At 39.0% G+C, this 25,036-nt stretch overlaps 1 protein-coding gene across 4 annotated transcripts in view; it reads right to left on the reverse strand.

Annotated features, from left to right (window-relative positions):
- Window positions 1–25,036, reverse strand: part of Jupiter (microtubule-associated protein Jupiter) — a 192,043-nt gene that overhangs the window by 61,109 nt on the left and 105,898 nt on the right. The window contains exon 1 of one of the 4 annotated variants that reach the window (XM_083119176.1): window positions 907–1,141. The exons of the other annotated variants lie outside the window; for them this stretch is intronic. Coding sequence (XP_082975302.1) covers window positions 907–968 — 62 coding nt within the window. The 5' untranslated portion in view covers window positions 969–1,141. Of the gene's footprint in view, window positions 1–906; window positions 1,142–25,036 lie in introns of those variants that run through there. 4 annotated transcript variants of the gene reach the window in all.

The raw sequence follows: 25,036 nt of genomic DNA on the forward strand, positions 1-25,036 counted from the left end.
CACAGCCGAAGTTGCCAGTTTGCATACTTTGACTATTTAGTATGTTACTATTATATATAGTCAACTATGAGGTCAAACAGGTGAAGAATTTAATCATGGAGAGCTAAAATTACTAAGAGTAATTAGTAATAGTCTGTCTCTAGAGCGCAGTGGTTAGTGCAAAGCACTCTAAAGCCAGAGGTAGTGGGGTTGGATTCACGAATTTGTAACTTTTTAAAACTTCACTTTATGTTCAGATGGGCTGACAGGGACTCTGAACTAAAGGTTTAAAGTGGGATTGATCCGAACCACTGACCAATGTACCTCCACCAGAGATCGAACCCTCGTTCCCTTTGTTACAAGTCAACTGTATAAGACATATACACCACGGAGATCCGGTTCGAACAACGAGAAAGCTTATGCTCATCATTCATTTTCATCGCCACGAATAACCTAGAAATGCATAAAACCGACGTAATATTTCTAAACACTTGCTACTGATTCCGTTACTGTAGACAAATCTACAGATCCTTCAGTCATTTTTCACATATTTCGAAACCACTTAAACACAAAGCACTGCTCCACGGGAGAGAAGGGTGTTTCTTTTTTCTGATATGACAATATGCACCTGTAATTCTATGGACGGTGTGGGGACGCTTTCTGATGTTCACTTGGTATTTCGCCCACTAGATCAGTCCAACCGTCGCGGCCAGTACAAAAACTAGCGACGACAATGTCTATCGAGGACAAGCTCACAAACAAAACATCGAGTCCTGGACGCACCACCCTTTCACACAAACACGACGTACATCACAAGAGCTCCATAGAAACGCCACTAAACTACACTAAAAAACATTCGGTCTGGTCCATCGCAACAGTCCTGCCCAGGCCTAGCACACCGTACATGGAGAATACCAATGCTCTTACCTCTTTTTCCCGTACCCAACCTTGTCCAGCTCAACGTGACGGAAAGCCGCGTAAGTCGCCATGCCGTTTGCAGTTCGCACGTGAAAGTCGCACAGGAGCCTCTTTCCCCACGTCCGCGCAGACGCTCGTCCGTCCACACACTACCGCCGCCAGCAGACGCTCTCGCCTTTATGTAGTTCGGGGAGGATTGGGAGGAGAGAAGACCGCCTGACCCGCAATTACCTGCCAGCCAGGTGAGCTCGGAGAACTACAGACGCGGAACGCTCAAACTCTCCCTTCAGCCTTGCGTTTTTACTTCCCTTCTTCCCGTCCGAAGTTCAAAGCTCGGCGCGGAGATGGAATTGTTAAAAGGACCGGAACCCCAACCGCGAGCCTCCTCCTACCCCCTCTTCCGAAAACCCAGGCAGCGAATCGGAAAATATTAAAACACTCTTTTCCTGTAAGCAGCTCAGTTCATCACACCTCCCAGACAAAGAGCGGACGAATCATAACACCGCGTTCTTTCTACATTCGTAATAGAAGCGGAAAACATCAGTTACGGTCATTTGTCAACAATTTCTTCCTGAAATTTCAGGAAGGGCGAATTGCTAAAATAGTAAAACAAGAATTGGGCCCCTTACTAGTAGTTCAGCACATAGTAGCCAAGAATCCAGATTTGGAACAGGAATTTTAATATGAATTGTAAATTTCGGTCTACTTTATTTTAAATTATAAAAACATAATTTTCTAAAACTAACAATAGATTGGTGACAAACATTCAGAAATAATAATCTACTTGACTTTCTAATTGATAAACTGCACGATTATGAAGCCCTTCAAATGATTTGATGATATTTACAAGACTTTCAAGTGTTAGCAAGGATGTCATGTTGCCTTTTGCTTGTATTACCTCGAATTTGCATTTCGTCTCGTCTCTCCATTTCATAAAATCTTTTCTCTGATTTGATTTGATTCTATAAAATTCTTATTTAGCGTCACTTTTGTACCGAATTTTCGCTAATCGCGATGATGAGGATGAGTGATGAAGGAACACACTCAAATGACACTGATGCCCACGCTTCGTAGCGCGCTGTGCTAACTACTCGCCACGGAGGCCGTCAAAAACCCGTTCTCTCTTAAATGTACATTATTTCTTATATTTCCAACAAATAAGAAAAAAAGTGTTATTGAAATAATGAACATTTCAACCAGTATTGTTTCTACTTATTTACTTAGAGACTCTCCTCCGAGACCTACAGAATCAAACTGCAATAACAAATGGAGCTGAATTTGACAGCCTACTTATAATTTGAATTTAGGGTAGCATTTGGGATTCTTCATATTTTGTGCCGCTTTTCTTCCACATTTGGCTGCGACTCCGAATATATTATGAATATATGAAACTGGAAGGGACACCCGCTAAAGATCACGCATGCCGAGGACGGCACTCGAACCCGGAACTTTCGATTGCGAAATTGTGAGTCGACCACTCGTGATGCTTAGCCACAAATATGCGAAATCATGTTCATTCGATCTGCTTGGCTTGTGATTTTACGGCACATTTTATGAGCTTTATAAGTTTCTTAGTGACCACAATTATGAAATGAACGAAGAGACTCTTAAAATTGCACGCCTCACAGGGATTTACATTTCGGACTGGAGCTTTAAAAACACATAATCGAGTTGACTTTACGGCCGATTGCTTCTTACCCATTCTTGGCATTTAAGCCATGCCACACGGCAGTCATCTTTCATGAGTGCGGATTTATCAGTGATTTGTTGCAGGATCCATTCAATGCGACAACCTAGACTGAGAAAGAGATCCAAGAAAAGACCTATTATGGATGACATTAATCACCCCATAAATGGAATTAAGATTTCCACGGCGAATGAATTTCGGGCCAGAGAAAATAAATCATCTCTAAGTTTCACGAGAGCTTCCAAGTTTTCCTTTCATTACGTGTCCATCCTAATTCGTATGCGTTCTTGCCTTTAGCAGAAGTAAATTTGGTTGCCTATATATCAGGGTGTACGACGTGGCGACTTTATGTATAATTTACATAGCAATTTCGCACCTTCATTGTAAGCAACCAAATTCGCCGTGCTGTATAGCGGGAAGCATAACTTGCAGGGGTACGACACGAAAATACCACGCAACAAAGACTATTTTATGTGGACCACCTACCCAATACCCACTCATCTGTTGCATCAAACCAGCTCTCTTACCTACCAGGGTTCTAATTATCCTGATCATTCTGTGCTTTGAGACGCGGCGATGAATACAACGTGGCAAATAACTTTCGGAAGACTTATCAATTAAGATCAACAAGTTCTACGGTATCTGAACAAGGATTCGATATGGGGGGAGGGGGAGAACAAACTCTGTGCTGAATCAAAAAATTATCCTAAAATTAATTACATGAAACATCCATTTCAGTGCAAACTTAACTTAAAATTCGCTAACCTCCACGACAGAGTGCTTAGCGTAGTGCGCTGCGAAGCCAAGGTTCTTGGGTTCGAATTATGTTTACGGCAATGGATTGTTTCGTCGTGCCTGCTCCATCAATTTAATGTAATCATCATTCATGTTCATCGTCGAGATTAACCTACAGGGGTAAAAAATCGGCGTGAAAAAGCAAACTTTATAATTAACAGTTCAGATCTAATTTTTCGGTACACAATGTGCACCGGTGCATATGATGAAGCATGAGAATGGAACTTAAAAATTACTTTCAATTTGTGTTTCTCTTACATCGATATTCTACCTATTTGGGCAAATCATAACGAACAATGGAATTCGAACCCAGAGCTCTTGGCTTTCCAGCCCGTTACACTAACCTTCAGTGGTGTGATTGTCTTCATTCTAACCTTTTCGTACAAACTCTTGCGTTGTGTAGTTTTCTTCTGAATTACGTAGCCGTACAGTAACTACAACAATATTTGAGCCTGAAGGTACCCTAGTTTGGTGAATATTCCTTCCCGTGTGCATTTATAAAGGGGAAAACGAACCAACCTTGAGAATCTTTGAGCAGACATAATTTTCTACATTGTAGGTTTTTGGCATTAACGATACTTCGAGATTCGTAAATATAATCCTACCGCTTCTTTCTTTCTCTTTCTACTTATCAAGGGGGAGGGGGCATTTTATTGGGCCTTGTTCACTCCCAGCGACCTATTCCGATTAATTCTACCAGCGTGAAATGTCACGAATTTTGGCAACATTCCGATTCTAGTCCAGTCTGAAGTTACGAAGCCGTACCAGAAAGCTTCAACGTTGTTCTAATTTCTTCTTAGACTGTATTCATATATTATTTCATGTAATAAATCGCCGAAGAATGATAGCCGCTTTTATACACGCGATGGCTAGTCATAAGACAATTCTCGAAATCTGAAACAACGTACATTAAAACGACCCATTAATGCAACAATACAATTACATATACGAGTGCATGGATAGCAAAGAAGAGACACAATGCACAATGTGTAGGACATTTATCAAAAACTAAGAAAATGAAATATTGATTTTACATTATCTCTAAAAATAAGCTGAGAACACGTCCACCAACGTCACATTTACCCACTGAACTCCTAACACTATCTCAGTCAAATTGACGTACTGAAACACACTACATACAAGTATGTACGACCACAAAACAAGTATCATATAACAAACTTTGTAAACCGGGTTTGTTCTGCACTACTGAACAACCCCGGTACCAGATCCTGCAGATTACCTTGTAACTTGCAGCAATGTATTTATATGTAGTCTTTGAACCAAATAAACTTACGATGAAATTAAAACGGGGAAACCGATATTACGTGGAAAAGACGTTCTGGTCTTTTTAGGTACCAGAACATAAGCGCGTGGAGGCCGGCATCTTCCGGGAGTTTCCCCCATTTCTTTTCTTTCTCCTTTGTCAGTTACCGCCATAACTGAAATGAAAAATTCCATCAGATACTGAAACAATTTTAACCCTAATTTCTTGCTCTGAGAATTGTGTTAACTCCAAATGCATTAAAATGAAAAAAATATCGAATGGCGGCACAGAACTATTTTAAGGACATTTACGTCACAATTTGAGTTATTTCTACTATCTATTTTTAAAATTTGTTTTCTCTTGTTGATATTGGAAGCGGGAAGTTAATATCATCACAGAGTTTTCTCGATGGTACACTAAGTGTTGGATGATAAAATATTGGCAATAGCATTGGTAGTTATGTGCAAGATACGGATGTACAAATGAAGTCAATAATTTGACAGTTCGTTTAACTTTGTAACAACGCATGGTATGCAAATATTTCCAAGGAGCGAAAAAAATAGAACCGGTTGCTCATATTTGCAAGAAAAGTCACGCCAGGTACGATTGCCTATTGATCGTCTGCGCTTTTCAATATGCCACGAGGGTGCAGCTTGGTTAACCTCTTCTCAGAATTTTCTAATGCGGAAGAAAGACTTCTCTTTCTTAAAATGCCAAACTGATTCTTTGTTTACTTATTTACCACGTTCCTTTACAGCGGTAGTTCCCACACTCATTCCCCGTTTCCACACACTCATTGTCCCATAAATGTATTCTCTATGCCTATTCCAGCATTAACAAGCAGAATACATGTTCGGAATGTAAGTGGCTGAAGAATTTTCCCCTTTAATCTTTGCGCCCTCTCTAGGTTAACCACCGCCCCTTTTTGGAAACCGCGGTTTACGAATGTTGCCTACCTAAGTGAAGGTCTGTTTAATAATTCTATGATGACCATACCAAAGGTCGATAGTGAACTTGGAATGATGTTTACCACACAATACATACACGAGGTGTCCTTTTCAGAAGGTATCCAAGTGTCAATCTCTTCCTCTCAGAGTAGACCCCGGAAACTGCAAGCTAAGGAAGCTCTTGACGCCTGGAACTACATTCAATGCAATCTTTCGTTGTTTTCCTGTATCCTGTATCCTTTCTGCCTAAATCAGATACACGAAATGGATAGGGTAAAACAACAACAACAAAAAAAGCATACATGGACTTGGATTGGAACCCACGAGGTACAAGGCAAAGAGAAAGGTACAGAAATACCTGGAGGAGTACGGAGCAAAGAGAGGAAGAGGTATATGGGAGAAGCTGGATGGAGATTAAACAGACGGCCAAGAACAGAATCTACTGGGGTGCATAAACTAAGGCCCTGTACCTCCAAGAGAGGTTAAAAGAACACCAAGTTTCCAGCACTGCGTGTAGTCCCTGGGCTCTTAGTGTCTCTTTACGCTTCCAGTTTTATCAGATTAATTTGGGAACGATTGAGAAATTATTGCGAAATTTTAGTTCTCAGTTTTGGTGGTCTCCTTAACTAACTTTATTTTTTAATTTTTTTTCTTGCTAACCACGGCCGGGTCGCGATATCTGAACTAGGGATATATCTAATACAGTACTCCGATGTGGATATACGATTTGCCTTTAGTTCTCGATGAAAAGTTTAAACTTAAACAAAAGTTATTTTAATTCGGAACACCTGTAATAAGTTGTTGCTGGTAAGTCATTTGTCCCCGAACTACCTGATGGTTCAAATCGTATAAATGGTGGCATACCTGCCCTAATTTTAATATCCAGTAACCAACACACAAAGGTTGTAGTGCTATGGGGTAAGGTAAGGTAACCAACACACACAGAGAGAGAGAGAGAGAGAGAGAGAGAGAGAGAGAGAGGGGGGGGATGGGAGGAGGGGAGGTCGAAATTATACCGTGACGAAACTAAGAACATTCTCGTTCGCCGCCTAAAGTTACAATTAAGAGCCCCGTACTTACTTTCAACCCCCTGTTTCAAACTCAGATGACCAGTATCCATCTCATTTCGAAAACTACATGCATGGATGGTGTACATAAAGCGAAGCCACATACTCTCAGGGTGGATAAGGAGAGTGGTGGCAATGTTTTCAAGCTTCTGTACGAATTTGAAGAAAAAAAATCATATTTACGGAGTTACGTACCGACAGATGTTAATCACGTCCCCACTTTTGAGTTTCAGAAGTGGAATCGGAAGCAATGAAATATGTGGAATTCCTTGACATCAAAGAGGCAGTACAAGCCACTACTCTATCGGGGACGCACGTACCAGAAAAAAAAATGAATGAGGTGGCAGAATGGGCTGGGAATATTTTCTGTAAGAGGGGGAGCGGTCACAGTTAATATACTACTAAATATCATAGTGAAAAATCCATATTTGGTCTAAAGTAACATTTATCTATCTAGTTTTTTCTTCGTTTGGGGGAAAGTAGTACCGGACGACTCGACCGGGCGCGTTCGCCCCGCGCCCCCACCGACAGCGTCTATGGACGCTCGAAAAAAAAACGAAAAAAAACACCGAAGCAGTGAAGAAAGTAAAGTCCACCGAAGTATGGGACAAGAAAATCACAGAGAAAAGGGGGTATCGTTGTAAGAAACCACTGATGATAGCGAAAGGGATCAAATAGGAAAGGGAATTTCTCATTGAGCGAGAGTGAAAACTCGCTTGTGAAGCGTTTACCACATTTCACGACCAATGCTTGTGGTTCTTATCCCAGCACAATGTGCTTCTGTATGCATGAGCGTACATAACCACATCCGAAAATCTCGACTCCTTTTCACTGTTACTTAGATTGGAGCCATACGGTGGAGCTAACAATGAAGCTACAGAATTAAAAGAGAAATCAGATTGTATATCGAGAAGACTTGCAATATGATTATGGTAGCAGCGTATCAAACATGCACGCTTGCAATACCAAGAAAATGCGCTCCAGTTGTTGCTTATACAGTACATGCTTGGAGATAATGGAAGACAATACAAGGCAACAAAAGACAATTTAAAGCGAAGAGCTATATAAAGATTATGTTTTTCCGAAAGACGATGGAATGAAATCGATTACTGATTTTTATGTAGCGAGTAACTACTACTGTACTTCTGCATGCGTTGGTATCTAGTTAAGAGATTTTCAACAAATAGATTAGGAATTGTAATTCGTGGGCGTTTATCATTTGGAAACAACGGTTTTCATCCTATGTCTGTACAACAACCGGAAATTTAGGGGCTTGCCTCCCTACAATAGCTAAGGATCCCGCTCACCTTGAAACACGACCTCTGGAATCTGTGGAGCAAGGTCGCGCACAACAGTGGAGAAGGGGAGAAAGCGAGCGGGCGAGCAAAACAGTGCACGCTGCTGAAAATGGCTGATAGCTGCACTCACGTGTCTTCTAACAAGTTCATTGGTCGAGTCCTCTCGAGTCACTACATGCGCAGAGGCTTCCTTTTCGTTCGCCTGCTCCAGAGATTCCCGGGACAGAGTGTAAATGGTATTTTACTCGTGTTGACATCGTCTGCCCGAGTTGCAATATTGGTAATTCTATTTATTTGAGTGGGGTGTAAGGAGTGAGTGATACTTTCTCAAGACACCCAATGTCAACCTCAGTTCCACGTAGTACACCCGGGACTGCATTTTGAAGGCTAGCGAGGCTCTGCGTCTGGACTCATGGCCAGTATAATTCTTCATGGAGCTCTTGTGTGCTGTTTTTGTGTGTTTGCGATTGTCCTCTCGTCTATCCAATTTTATCATCATTCATTCTCATTTTCGCGATTAGCCAAAAGTGGCACAAAAGCAGAATAAAATGAATCAATCAAATCTATCCATCTATTTGAGTTCTACAGTTACGAGTCAAAATGTATCTCGTAACCACAACGAACAATTCTAAGTTGTACATTTTGACTTTGGCCTAGAAAGCAGTACACGTCCCTAAAATTTACATGTCAACATATTTTTACCTTACAGAGAACATTCCAATGAATAAAATAACACCGCTCTTCTCGTGTTTCAAAAAACTAGTACTGACATATCTGCTATTGAATTTAGCTGACTTTCGGCTCTCCTTCATGTCTGTCTATTGTCACCTAATACGTGTCACTCGAAGTAACATAAGAAGGGAGGAAATAGTATCAGTTCTCCCGCACGTTTCACCCCCTCTCCACAACGAACTTGCACGCCATTAACAGATTAAGCAAATTGAATTGTGGGGGGAGTGGATGGGGTTGTCGGACTCGATGAATCACATTTCGTGTGGTAAAATCATGTTGAGAGGGGTCTTTCGCTTTGGTTACACAAAGGGCGGAACTAACTTACTTTACCTTGAAAGCACTTACAGTGCGTAGATGCAGTACTAGCCAGCATGAATAATTGAAGAGGATTACAGAGTGACGTTCTAGAGGAATAATATAAAAAAAAATGGGAAAGTTATTTCATCTAAAGTTAACGACTAACGAGTTACATTGTCACAAAATAGATATAAACATTTCAAATTAATTATTCAGAATGGTTACTGCAACACAGACACGTTTTATGTTCACATCACTGTCAATCATGCTAATAGTTTGAGAAATCTTTGATTTGATTTTTACTTAGCGCCACATTTCTGCCTTTTTTGGCTAATCGCGACGAATTAGGATATGATGAAACTAATAATGGGACACAAAGAACACCCATGCCCAGGCCGGGATTCGAAGTCCGGCCGATTTCTGAGAAAAGTCAGTCTACCATCTTTACTTGTAAGAAACTAGGTATTAATCTGACGAATAAATTGGCCAATTCGGACCTAAGCAAGGCACTAATAAAAATCGTTAACGCGGTACTTACAAATGTCGAAAAATAAAGCGTTAAGGAATAACAATTTACTTGCGTTTAAGACATTTCCCGAATTTTGAAAATTTGATAGACTCAGATAGAGGCTAGTCTACAATATTCTGTCATAATGTCTGATACATGATATATTTTTAGGTCTACTATACAATCAAATAAATTATGGATATATTTTAATTGTAAATTATTCGTGTCCAATGCTTGACCCCGTTATTGGTATTGGTACCATAGAAACGACTCTCAATGCAATGGGTAATCGTTAAGAGCCTTCATTATTGAGGTTTCCAGATCAGCCAATGGCGTTGCAATGCATCTTGCTGCCACTGTTTTTCCTCTGAGGGACAAAATCTGTTATTGGCATTCAATATGGATGGGTTCGTGAAGGTTCTTCTTGTACTTCCCGTCTAAACACTGCAACGTCGTGTCGACGCTGGCACAGATTTCGAAGCAAAAGAATAAAAGTTAATTGTAAGAATGAAAGAGAGAGAGGGGGGAGGAGGAGGAGAGAAATCCCAGCAGAGGCGAAGCCAACCAGATGTTTTTACGCTCGTAATTTCGTATAATCAGTCTCATTATGAGTGCAGTAAATGATAATAAACCTATTAAAAACAAGCCTTAAACCCAAGCAGGTAAAACGGATTTGTTGGGAGTCAGCACAATATTTTACAAAATTCAAGACTAATTTGGGACAAAACGCTGAAACAAGAAAGTTTACGTGCAGATACTGCAGCAAGTCGTTACGTTATCTCAGCAATAAAAAAAAGGGTCGTTTACCAACAGGGCCACCGAAGCAAAACATACACGTCACACACTATAAAAGCAGTTCGCTATTTCAGTCCGCGGCGGAGGGAAGTTTCAAAAGAATATGTGCAAGTTTTTTAAAATTATTTTTTATATACAGGAAACAATACACTTTCTTTTCCAGTGTTTACTTGTTTGTGAGGAGAGAAAAAGAAACAATTTAGCAATAAGGGCGCCGAACTCCGTTTGGATGCGGTGTATTTTTGCAACAACGCATCGCCTAACCCTAATTCTCGGACCGTCCGTTTTCAATTTTCCGCAACGGTAAACATAATTTGCGTTAAATAAGTTTCTGAGGCGTCGCAAATTTCATTCGAGAAATCAAATTCAGACTGAGCATTGTCCACTTACAAAAGGGGGCACGCCATGTTGTGCAACTGAACCAATTAAAAATACCCAAAACGAACATTAAAAACGGTACTTGAACCTACAGATGTTATAAGAAAATAGAAAATCGTGCTAACTTGAGTTTAAGATTGTACTAGTAATATTAATTAATAATAGGGAAGATTCGGATCATAGAAATCTCGTGTGTTTCACTTTAACTTTACCTTTTCTCTATTCAAACTAACCAAGTGTAATTTTAGAACGCGGGGTTTACTTCTCTTGTCTTTCTTCCCCGGGTGGGGACTACTTTGGGAGGTCCCTGGACTAAGGATAAGATCTACATTAGGAATAAGGATATTAAATTAGGCACCTGGAATGTTCTGAGCCTTTACCGGCCTGGGGCATTTCAGTGTACAGTTAATGAGATAGTTAAGTATAAATTAGATGTAGTAGCTGTCCAGGAAGTTAGGTGGCCAGGAGAAGGGAATTGTAAAACTAAAAATTATACTTTTTTCTATGGTGGTTCTGAAAATCATAATTTTGGAACAGGCTTTTTCATAAATAATAGAATTAGAGTTAGAACAGGTCTTTGATAAATTTTCTCAGTATGATATGAAAATTCTGTTAGGTAACTGTAATGCACAGATTGGCAAAGAAGAGACATTTAAAAACACGATTGGTAAAGAAAGTCTTCATGAATTAAGTAATGATAATGGTATAAGACTGATTACTTTTGCAAAGGTGGCCGCGGTGGCTCAGTCGGTAACGCGTCTGACTACCATGCTCAAGGTCCCGGGTTCGATCCCCGGCCGGTTCAAATCCGGGAACTTTTCTAACGTTGGAAGCGGCTCCGGCGCCCACCCAGCGTCGAATAACATGGGTACCTGGGGGAAACCCTCCGCGGTTGAAAAAAATTGTAAAATACTGTTTACACATAAAAAACTAAAAATGGAAGTTTCATGCAATCCAAACGAAAAGTTGATACATTTGTTTTGTTTATATGCGTGCAATTAAACAAAATACACGTGTCTTATACGTACCACACGGGATTTGGGGAAAGTTAGTTCAATAGATTAAAAAATCAACCTGAAAAAACAAGTCTAGCTAAAAAAATAAACAAAAAATATTTGTTTATATCCGTAGGGTAAATAAGGATATTTCAGTCGTTAAAATTCGGTTTCGGAGGGATTTTGTTGAAACTGCACATGCAGCAAGCATCTACAGAATATTTGACCACAAATATTGTGAAGTGATGTGTGATAAGGCCATCGTTTCTTCTCCCTGGATTTTTATACTCTATCGCGGGTATCTCTAGAGCAAGGTCGCGCAGAAGGATAGGAAGGAGATAAACGGAACGAAGGAGTACACGCTCATACAATCAACTGGGAGCTGAAGTCGCTACCCCCTCCACGGACTTCTGTTCCTTCGTACGTGTTCGTTGGCCGATCCTTCACGATTCACTACTTGCGCAGAGACTTGCTTTCGTTCGCTCGCTCCAGAGATTCCCGGGACAGAGTATAGGTTGGGTACCTCCAGTTAGTTCTCAGGATTTGGTGGGTGAACATACGAAAATCTGAGCCTCCCATCGCGAACCTTGGACCAATGACTACCAGGGGATCTTTCCCAACAACGTTTACAAGTCTGACCGACACTATTTGGTGCACCGAATCATGACGTGAACTTACCATAGTGTAAATGGTGTTAAGGAGCGAGCGTACACGTAAAGTGACAATCACCAAGATACGCCGACCTCCATCTTTCACGATTTCACTGCAATTGAGGCTGTCTGGGGCTTCGGAAACCACCAGAACCAAGCAACTACAGAGAATCGAACCACGATTATCCGCATGGAAACGGGACGCGGTCTTTTCAAAGTGTTTCCGTTTCGAAATCTTACCCAAGAACCAGAACAAATAGCCTTAAAGTTCCGTTTGGAAATAATTCCACACCGTAGACTGACTTGCAATTTAATTACACACGGTTTCCTGGCAATAATGCAAAGAGGTGCATAGTTCCTCAGCCGGTGTCACACCAAGAATCAAAATCTAATTTCCCCGTTATCGCCCGCTCAAGTGGAACAAATTATGCCCGCCAACTTTTACTGCTGCCTATTTTCTTTCTTCCGAGAGAGGTGGCGCACGTAATACTTTAATTAGCGACGCTTGTTACAAAACGAAACACGTGTGCATAATCAGGTGTAACAATCTCTTTTTAGCTAAACTGCAATGGCCGCGACTGCTATACTGGAATCCTGCCTAGCCCCGTGTAGAAGAACCAGTGATGTGCCGTAGACTATAAGTTTACGTCTACATGCGTTGTCTACACGTATTCTACGCGTAGATTACATTGGGTTGTAGTTTACATAGACTACGTAGACAATCTAAAGTGCATTAAAATTAATTTTCAAGGCTTTCATGAAAGGAAAGTGACATTTTCAACTGTATTGGTTCCTAACGAAATGAAAAGAATCCTATTTACAACAAAATTTCTCTTCTCTTCTCTCATCAACTGTAGAAGAAGATAAATAGTATACAAAAGAAACAACAGATGGCAGTCGTGAGGTAAGAGTGGTCTTTTCCCATAAAACACTAGAATATTTCCTATATTAGGTTTCTTCCTAGGTGAGAAATTGTTCGAATTTGGAAGAAAGAGTATGAAAAGTTCTCTTCACACATCAGCAACTGATACACAGTATCACATCACTGAGAAGAACCCGGACGAGCTGTTGCAACATTATTGTATTACTGGAAAGGGTGGCGAGATCGGTTTGCACGTGACAGCAGACGTCTGGAGCAGCCAGTCAGATAAGATTATCGTTCAAAAGTCTCCGTGCTGTGACGCCAGCTTCTTGCTTGATTTCAGTATATAACCAAACGCATTGCATTCATTCCTTCTTATTTTCAGGGTTCTATAATACAATTTACAGACCCTTTAGTCAAGCTTAAAATGTGTGTTTCAACACTATGAATCACAATCCACGCTCTCTGCCTCCCTCCTGCCAATTTCAGTCAGTCTGCGAGCTACCAAAACAAATACAGGCAGGAAGCCTTGAACCCACCCACCTTAATTTTCTTATTTCAAGTCTTCAAGTTAATATACGGTGGCTTGTTTTCAGGTACTGTACTTCTAGCCGACCTCCGTGGCGGAGTGGTTAACACAGCGCGCCACGACGCCAGGGGTCCCTGGTTCGAATCACGGCCTGCGCATGGGCGTTCTTTGTGAATGTCCCTGCATCAATCTAATCATACCATCATTCATAGCTCATCCTCATCATCTCGATTAGCCAAAAATGGCAGAAAAGTAAAATAGACCAAATTAATCAACGATGTACTGTACTTATGATGCTAACGATGATATTTTTTTAATGGATATTATCATTTTTTAAGTTCACTATAAACGAGTAATGCATTTGAATTTGGACTAGTGATATAGATTCACTATAGCTGAATATTCACTACACGCAGAGTTCACTATATTTCCATACTAAAAGAAGGCAAAAAAAATGTATTGAAATATTGAAACTTAGTCGTTAAGAATACATAGATACCTCAGCAGGTAAACTATTTGGGTGGGGGGGATATCTCCAAGTTCCGCTACCAAATGACTTTAGTAATACACTTGTGCATTTTCAGACATTACTGTTTTTCACGCAACGTTTTCGCATTCATCATTCCGATGACGGAGAGAGAGGGTTCGGGGAATTATTCTGTTACGCGGACAAAAAAACGAAAAGCGACGGAGTTAATGTCAGCGTGAATGACGTCGAAGGTGTAAAAAACGAAGCAAGGTGTAAGGGAAAGTGCAATAACCATCCCGGCAGAAGAAACATAGAAAGTTGATGTTCTATCACTCATGACAAGACAACGATCTTTGTATTCCACCACCGTGGCTGCGTTCCGTGCAGGTTCATATAAAATCGAACAAAGGAACAGCAGAATCCCACTGACCCGTAGAGAGCCAAGGTACCGATGAAAATCGCTTCATTCCACGGCCCAAGTTTTAACTGTACAATGAAGACAACGGGATTCCTAGATAGTAATAACTTTAAATATGTTACTCTCTTGACGATGTTATGAAGTGAAATTTCTAAAATAAGAATGGGCTTTACCCCTCTTGTTAGAAAGCCCGATTATTCTCAAAGATTCAATTGTAAAACATGCAATTGCATAATATTCCAGTTTGATTTCCTTATTTAATGTGTATGTACATACACACACCTACTTATTTTCACAATTAAAAAAAGAAGCATGCCTTCCCCTTAATTTGTATAATTTCATCACTGTGATCGTTGATGAACCTATCAGATAGTACAACATTAACATCTCATGACACTTGGGGGAGCACGTGCCCCTCACCCCCTCCGCTAAATCCGCCAATGCTTGTATTTTTCTTCTTTTCAAACTGGTACGTAAACTCCTACGAGAAAGGGCCATTCCAGAACGAGGGAATAATGACTAATTCTTACAAGTGTGGAAAGACACGGTTCTATTTTTTATCAATGATGCCGTGTTCTTCCGCCTATGAATCCACCAATGACAATTGTTTCGGTGTAATTTTTTTTCACAATGTAGATAGATCATTCTTCTGAACACTTGGCCGCCATAAGGTTAAATAAAACCAGTTCAAATTGACTCTCAGTGATTTGAGACATCACTATAAAAGTACGTATATATGTGTTTGCTGACTTTATTTGTTTTCGTGATGACTATGGTGATTACATGAACTCGATGAAGGAAGACATAAATAAACAGCCATGTGCAGGACGGGATTAGCCATGGATTAGTACGGGAAACAGCTTACCGATTGCTTACTAACATCTGCATAAACATGCACTGCCACAAACGGTAGAGTACTTTTAACACTACGAATTTGTTTACATTTTGACCTCTCTAACTAACTTTTCATGTGGCAAGTGTTCAAAATTAAAAACACGGGCGTATTATTTCTCTTACAAAACTAAGCAGATGAGACGTCAAGTTGAAGATTTGTTCATGGAGAAAAAGTGTTTCCTGATGCAGAAATCCGATAAGGATATCTATTAGTGTCATCGAGCGGACGATTGAAAATGATGCGACTAATTTCAACGAGATCAGTAAGTCGAAACGAACAAATGTGCAGGCTGGCTCTAGGGTGCTGGTGAAAAGACCAAGCTTCAGGTTCTTTTGAGTAGTGAAAGTCATTTGGTTCATTTAACCGTTCTCATTCATCAAAACTTTAAAAAAAAACTAGGTTTTGGGAAAGGCGAGTTGGGCGCTACAAATATCCTCTCAATTTGCAGAATAAGTCCATCGGCGTTTGTTTGAAGCCATGGAACATGTTGCAACAACCGGTACGGCGATTCATCATCTGGCTCATTATCTTCACATCCCCATCGAACGTAACTGATTGGTTCCCCGTAAAGATGTCGGCCACATACTCCGACCAACTTGGAGGAAACTGGATGCGCGCTCGAAACGTGTGAACTTCCGCTTCTTGAACTCCCCTTAACGAACCGGTGTGGCACCCACCGCCCAAACCAGCGTGACACTTTGAGGAAAAAAATATTACTCCCCGTGTTTTTTCTGCTCTTAATCAGAAGTGTTCAATGTAACGCAAACAGACTGAAACTTTGCTTGTTTTCTGTTCCAAATCACTGTCACTAGGCAAGTAAATCCTCTTCCCAATTCCGGTTCAGCGCAGTGTGATGGCGCTCGCTCTCCTGAAACAGACCGAAACATCGCCGCGGTTGTTTTGGATTGATACACTAGTATCATATAGGACGGTTGTACATTTTCTCAACGCTTCCTTAAAGAAAAACATTCCGTGAGTCAATCAGAGGTGTAACACTTTAGTCAAAAACAAAACGTAACGGGTGCTGGTACTTTTCCATTTGGTTTCAGGCACGAACGACGCATGGAGTTAAGCATCAAAGCATTTCTCGATCTAACACGCATCAGTAGACTAATATATATATATATATATATATATATATATATATATATATATATATATATATATATAACTCACTTCTATGCATAATTAGGTATTTTTACATTCGATTAGTCTACATAGACAATGTAAACTACACTGAAAATTATTTACAGCGCTATTTTGAGAGAAAAGTATCATTTTTAATCATGTAGGTTCGTATCGAGCTGAAAACAATTATTTACAACGTTAATTTGAAAGAAAAATGCAATTTTTCAATCTTGTAGGTTCCTGTTGAGCTGAAAACAAATATTTACAACGCTATTTAGAAATAAAAGTGCTGTCTTTCAATCACGTAGGCTCGTGTCGAGCTGAAAGCAATGATTGAAACGAAAATGTCTCGCATTGTTCAAGCATCGACTGCAGTGAAAAGATAAAATGTAGACAAAAACATGTGACAGTCATGAGACAAAAGTAATGTCTCTCTTTTAATCAATCACGAGAATATTTGATATAATTGTGTTTTTTCCTTTAACCGTAAAGAACAGTGCAAAGTGCTAGTCTTATTTCTTGAACAGCTGAAACGCTGGATAATTTTATATCCACAATGGCCCTTGTTCAGCTAACGCATGCCGCCATGCTGTCTATATGGATTGCATTGTTCATGAGTAGACGCACATCACCGATTGTAACTTTTTATGGAAAGTGATGTCAAAGAGGCGTACGCCACTCTATAGGATCATGCACATGCTGACACATGTGAGGCATTTCTCCTGTACAAATATGGTTCAAAGAACGAAGTGTAATGTAATTTCTTATCACCTGGGACTGGTACATTACGACAAAAGTTTTCTTTCAGTGTCAAACGAATTCTTGAGTTGAAAAAAAGAAATTTCCTCTTTCACTAACGTTTGAAGATCAAGAAAGAAAGAATTCTACAGTCTTACAGAAATACTGAACAAACTGCGTGAGGAAAGTACGCAAACTTTGGCAGATACTGTAACAGACAGTGAAAGTAGGAGAGGTAAACCAAATGCATCCTAAATTTTCTTTCTTTAATCTCAGCATATTGAAACAAACTTTCTAAGTACAACTGCAGCGACGAAAAATGCAAATCCATTTAACAAACAAAAAACACACTTCGCTAGAAAGGGCCACGAAGATGAATGGGTGGACGAGTGACAAGGAACGGAATGTTAATACTACCTTAAAACATTCAAAGTAGTCACGTTACAATTATTTCCTCTGCTAAATCCGAGGAAAAGTCTACAATGAATTGCATTAACGACAGTGTCGACAAAGGCTTTCTCCTTGTATTAACACAAACATTTATGCAGATCATATGTCTGAATTTGTCAGCATACATAAATCTTTCATATGCAGAAAATTACACAAAGAACAATTACAGATTCAGTTCTTCTACTTATTTAATTAATTGTGTGGTGTAAACACAAACGCATGACGCCGTTCTTCAGCATCTCTGTTTACAAACAATTCCAGCTAAATGCTTCAATTGCAAACATTAGCACAAATTCAACGAACGTATGTCCCCCACCGAAAAGAAGGTTGTTCAAACCGTGCACAGTTGTTGAATACCCGTACCGTGTTACATATTGTATGCGCTTTACAAAATTTGAGACTATTGAAAAGATCAAACTACATCTAATTTCACATAGTTAGCTTCTGAACTCTACAGTACAATGGAGACATGTCTCATTGTTTCGAAGGTAGAGACAGAGAGGGTGAACGTAAATCGTTGCAAGATCACTGACGGCTCTTCTGAGGAAGCACAAGGGTACGTTAACTTTTCAACCATTTTAACACAGACTGAAATATGTATTATTCTTAATGTTTCTTTTCTACGAAGTGTATATGCGTGAAACATACGTGTTCCTACGAGAAACTGAGTTCGGAATGTTTATATGGAAACAGAGGATAGTTCACGAGCAGCTTCAAATGAACAAATAATTTTGATTTGCGCGATTGCGTATCTTTCTTTTTTTTCTGCAGTGCTTGTTTTTGAGATGTTAGGAATGGTATAATATGTAATTATCACAGTAATATTGCAAATGTATTTTTCTTTAGATATCTTTCTTAATTCTTGAGACCAGACTGTACCAAGCTTCTGTACCATCCTCCAGTAACATTCGTCGGTCTCGTGATCATTCTGAAGGTTGGACTTGCTTCGAAGTTTTCAGTTTTGGAAGTGACATGGCACCTAAGAGACGTGCTTCGAATAATTTTTTTCCTGGGAGAACGCATCTAAGGTTACACTTAAAGAATTGCAATTGTGTTATAATGTCTGTTATCTGAAATTAAAAATTTTTTCTCCATAAGTAAATTTATAAAACAAAGCAAGAAATTTTTTACAGAAAAATAGTGTTGTTTTCTATACATTTGGAATAAACTGTTGTGCACTGCTGTTAAAAAACAAACAAAAAAAAAAACATTTCAATTCAACATGGTTGCCAGCGACGCCAATCGCATTAGACTTATTCTTGAAAACGGCACTATTCTTATGTAGAAATTCTTGTACAGTTTTATTGTGGGAATATATTGTGCTGCGTTCAGAGTAATATGATATTGGAATTTATTATTCTTTGTTCTTATTGTGCAGTATTTGCTTTTAAAAGTATAATAAATGCATTGAACAAAATAGTTTTGGATTTATGATAATACATCAAACAGTGACTTATGTCATAACATTTTTTTTATGTAATACATTCCAGCGAAGATCTCGAAAGAACAGCAATGTTTCCACAAATGTCATTTAATTCGAAGTAGTGATACTGTCACAGAATTTTTGGCTAAGATTTTAACACAAAAAGTATAAGGAAGTAAAATGTCTTGTCTGGATAGTTATTATACAATTTTCCTTGGATATTGTTAGGAACAATTGTAAATTCACAATTTCGCTTTAATTACGAACTTATCATAAATGAATTTATTGGTATATAGCATCCGGCTACTTGGGTCAGATAATATCTGTAAATTAGAAAACCGGTTTTTATTACTGATAAATTTAGTTTTCCCCCTAGAATTTCCAATTAGCTGGCTGACTGAAAAGAGGAAAAAACAATTATTATGTTTTACAGTTTTAAAACCATAAATAACAACAGCACTTTTAGTTTTTCTTTTAAATTGTGCAGTGTGATCACCGTTTCAAATTACACCGAACAAGGCAGTCTGTTTTCAGTTTCTGGCGTTTCCTTTCCTGCACAATGTAACGAAGCAGTTCCCCCTGGACTTGTAATCTGCTGACATAATCCGCCTCGACATTTGCCTCAGTTGAGCTGCCATTTGTGAACAGCGCGTTCGACATTTTACGGTCCATCATAAATATCTTCCGTTAGGCTACAACGACCTGTACCCCTTTTGTTTCTCAGAGGCGTCTGCATTTTCACACTCCAGTTTGTACATGTTGACGTTTGGCTTTTGGTTTCTGAAAGTGTTTCACATTTATTAACGAGCAAATAACGTTTCACTCCAAAGATTGTCGTGTTATTATTTTTTTCCATAAATTTTCGGCAGAAAGTAGATTTGGACTAAGCTTCTCAAGTCTGACTGGTAAACGTATGACTTTTCTAATTTGAGATTTTGTTCCAAATTTAACAAATACCCCTGTAAATATGAAAAATAAGTCAAACACTTATTCCAGTATTTAGCATTACCACAAACTTCAAAATTGGAATTGTTGAATTGTCTCTTGTTTCTTCGATGATAGCTAATGTGAGAAATTGTAGAACCATAGACACAAAAGTTAAAAATAAAAAAGCATTAAAATTAAAACAAGATTTTCATCTCCCTCGGATGGCGTAGTGGTAACGTCCTTTACCTGCACTCACGAGGTTCCGGGTTCAATAAACAGTGAAAGCATATAGTAGTTTGGATACCACTTTAAACTGTAGACCCAGTCCTGAGCAAACAGTGGACTTGAAGCAAAAACTCGCAGATTTTCATATCGAACAACACACATAATCTTCCAATTACACAACCATCCCTTGGGTATGTCTGAATAAATTGCATAGTAAAATAATTTTGATTTAGGAGAAATTTTCATACAGCTTACATTCTAATTTAGTCTCAACCTTAGACCTCTGCCTAGTTTTCGGTCTCTTCTCAAACCTCGAACGTGGTGTCGTTCCAGTCGAGACTCAAGACTTGTCTCGGTAGCACGGTAGCATCCTTAAGTGCTACACAGGTCTCTCAAAATTATAAGAAAGAAATACAAATTCTTCTTAATTTACTTTAATGCCAGAGGACTTAATAAGCATCGTTTACTGTCACCACAACCATTCTTGGGGTAACAACAGTGCCGCCGCGCTAGGAACCGGAGTGCAAACACAGCACATAACGGTTATTTTCACAAAATTCTGTTTCCCTGTTGGCAGCTTCAAAGAGGAAAGTTTCAGAAGTTGATGTTTGTTGCCCAAAGAGGGGGCAGCGGTTCGTCTAATTGGCTGTTTGGCCGCAAGTTCTTTTTCGTAGGTAAACGCGGCAGCAGAGGGTCATTGCTAGAAAGGCGGGTCCAGTGCCCGGAGATACCGCGATTTCACTGTAATTGTTGGCACGGTAATATGTATCGACCATTGTTATATATATGTGAACGTAAAGGTATAGGTATCCTTTGAGTAACACGTCTTTCCAGTGCTCGAAGGTAATTTCATTGTCATCCGCGTCCTTTCTTGGACATGATATGCAAGATCGCAGTCCAACATTCGCTCAAGAGCACGTTCATGTGACTTGTTGAATTTAAGGGAAAGTGTTGTTACTAAACAAAGCTAATATTGCACGTATCAGAATATGCAGCTGGCGAATTACGTTTATACCACTGTCCTTCACTCAATTTAATAATTGTTGCTATTTAATACAGTAGGTGTAACATGAACGGTACAAATATCAATATAATAATCAACAAAGCACATTTACGGCGTAATGATTCAGTAAAAGGAAAAATAATTCCTCTTCCTTACGTATCCGTTTTGTGGGATCGTGTAATTCAGTACACAACTTCAGTTTTCGAATATGGTCTTTCAATTCGATTTATCCGAGTGAGCTAGCGTATTTTTGCAGGTTATTTGAAGGAAATGGAAGTTCGAGAGTGAGTTAAGAAGTATGTTATTTATCGGGATTACCAGACGGAAAATACTTTATATCGTAGCACAAGGAACTGGAACACTAGCACCCACGACAAGTGCAATTTTGTAATGGATATAACGAATGTTTCATTTATATTGAGAGTGGCTATGGCTGCTCCATTTATAACGGGACGGCCATACAGTGTTATTTTTCCTCTTCCTGTCACGCATCAAGTGTGTAATTTTAATACAAACATTACATTGCATTATTTTTCATTTAAGGTGCGAGGGTGTATTCTGAGCGTACTATTTGCAATCAAACACTGCGTGTTAATGATTTGGAAGAAACTTTAAAGGTACAATTATTATTTTATTAAAAGGAAAATACTTACTTAAATGACAAAAAATATGTACTTAGTTAATTTATAATTTTAAAAAAAGAATCTTATTGTTATTGAGTAAGTAGAAGGGAAACAATTGCACTGCCCCAACGCACAGAGCATTCCAACGTCGTATGCGTGACACTAATTATATTCCGTGAGGATAATTTTGTCTCGTTGTATATGCATAACAACTGCAAGAGCAATAGTAATTTCTCTTGATGCTGTCATTAACGGCTTTCCACTGTAATTTGTTTCAGCTCACAGGGAAACTTTATTTAAATTACTTTTCTCAAAGTTGCAATTGATCCATCACGGTTACGCCCACGGACGTGACACATCTTACAGCTCTACGAAGTTACTTGTAGCAACGAGGTTTTCTATGAGTTAAATTAAAAATAGTATAAAAAGAAAAAAATAAAGCTACGTTTTCCCATTACACGTGAAAAACATTTACGCCAAAAAAAGCATTCTGCTGCACCCTCTGTTTGTTAACAATTGAAATTGAATATACATTCCTACTCTATATAGCCTGTACAGTTAAGACATCCAAATATTTCTGTAAAACTGAACTATTTTCTAGGTTTATGCTGTATATACGAGAATATGTCTAAGAACTTTCACATCTATTTACGTTAAACTTTGTTTCTTGCAGAAACGTTGAAATAACATGATCTACCTTATTCTATGAAGACTAATCAAGTTTCTTTATATGCATGGTTTATACGCTTCACCCTAGTGCATATGTCAATAATCTTAATTTACTTCTGAAAGCAGTGTATATTATTCTTCTCTATTTCGTATTCTTTGTTGTTATCCTTGATGATAATATTTCGTTTGTCGGTTTCTTTAGTGATTCGTATGGTCTCAAAATTTAGGTGAATAAATTTCTTCCTTTCTGGTTACATTTAAATACTTTGTACGGTCAAGTTGAATGATATGTGTACACAAACTGTCCATCAATATAACCTCATCCATCGAGTTCCTTTTGAGCAAATGAAGTTGTAGAATTTAAAAACATATGCATTTATTTTAACACCACTGGCTAAAAGCTTAGGACACAGATCACCTAACTTCCCGAGCCATAGATCTACTTCCTACTTGTGAATATACATGGCGAGCTACCATTTCTTGGATCATAAAAACTTATGAAATTATACTTTTTAATAAGCATAATAAACTTATATTTGGAAGATCTTTTCATCGGAAAATTTTAGATCCCCACATTTACAAGTTTCCGAGTTATCGACAAATCACCTTAGATTGATTGTTGTTCGTTACGGCCACACAGGTCGACTGAGTTTAAAATATTGCCTGGAGATACTACTTTTTAGATCTATCGAAGCTTTGGTGGTTACCAAGGTATCGATAGTTGACACGAACATGTCCGGCGTATAACGGTTCATTTTTCAGATTTGCTGATTAGTACCCTAATATTCGTTACTTTTATTGGTGCGCGAGTGATCGTCAATGCCAAGATTTAGTAGAGCGTGAGACTAAGATTTTAGTGTATTATTATTATTACATGAAATTATTTTTAGTGCATTGTTGCTTCTCTAAATACTGGTCTAGATAACCATTCACGAACCACTGAAAAAATCTCAGCGAGCTTTACTGAAATGAAAAATGGACCACTCTATCATCGAACTTGATTATACAGTCAGATTTGATGACGATGAGATATGAATTACTTTCGCACATAATATAACTTGGCTAGTAACGAGCTGTGAATGCTAAGGAAAAAAATCCTACTCTACAAGTGATTACATAAGGGTTGAACAAAATAAGACATGAAGTTTGCATTTAAAAATACATTATGCTTCCGTGCCACTACTAGCGACCCTGCTAAAAAAAACCCGACTAAAATACACAGGAACGTGCGTTGATACAGGAAATAAGCAACGGAAGCACAAGTATTACACAACTGAGTCCAAAATAAGAGCTCCAATCGATCTCTAAACAACCTTACCCAATCACTGAACAATAGCGAATGGTTAAAGCATCATAATATGAACAAAACAGACAAAAAAAAATCATCTCGTGTCTGTACACACTGTCCTTCGCCGGGGAAAAAAGACAATCATTTCCTTTCATGATTCTCCCCGAAACAGACTACCACCGCTATTGCCCAGGGGACATCCGTCGATTAACTGGGAACCGCATTCTAAACTACACGTAATGTTGGGAAAAAATGAAGGCAATTTATTGATCATGGAAGAAGTTCAACACTAGAACCGAAAAAGAAACTTACCAGCAATTATTACTTTTCACGGTCTTTGTGTACTTCAGGAGAGAAATCCACTTCCGGTAACTTGGAAGTCAAGGTAAAAAAACATTGCTATATGATGAATCATTTTTTTTAAAAAATCCACTCCTCCCAAAAGGTCATTTCTGCGACTGCAACCTGCTGGGTTTTCGCGGCATATCTCGGAAAGGGAAATTCACAATTTCTTTGTTTGAATCTCCGAACCCATTTCGCCGTTCCAATCTCGAGGGGTGGACACGAAAGGAAAAACTTATACAGCAAGGTTATAATTTGGAGGAAACAATGGACCTGGAATCGTGGGCAATCAATTATTTGGTCAATATCCGGAACGTATCTTCTCCACCCGTACTTCGGTTCCGTGCGTCTCCGCTTTAGATATGTATCCTTGCCGCATTGATTCGTAGAAACAGTCTCCACACCCCCGTCCAAAATGGATTTTCGCTGGGTGTAGAAGATGGACCGTAATAAACCTGCTCAAAGGTCAGGTTTTAACAATTACCTGCGTCACGATTTCCTTTTCTCTTTCAATCTCTCCTTAATTTCAATTGTTCATCATTAATAACATCCTCGAAGGTAATGTGCGACATACTTTCTGCGATTATCTTCCATCATGCTCACTGATAGCCGCACGCACACCGTAATGGAAGGAAAGAGTAAGACGTCGTGTAGCTTAGGCATATTAAGTGTACTTATCATGCAAATGAGGCTTGCGAACGCCGAGATCCATTGATAAGTTTGCACGAGGAAACTGA

The sequence above is a fragment of the Lepisma saccharinum genome, chromosome 3 (genome assembly GCF_977018435.1).
Source record: "Lepisma saccharinum chromosome 3, izLepSacc3.1, whole genome shotgun sequence".
Taxonomy (NCBI): domain Eukaryota; kingdom Metazoa; phylum Arthropoda; class Insecta; order Zygentoma; family Lepismatidae; genus Lepisma; species Lepisma saccharinum.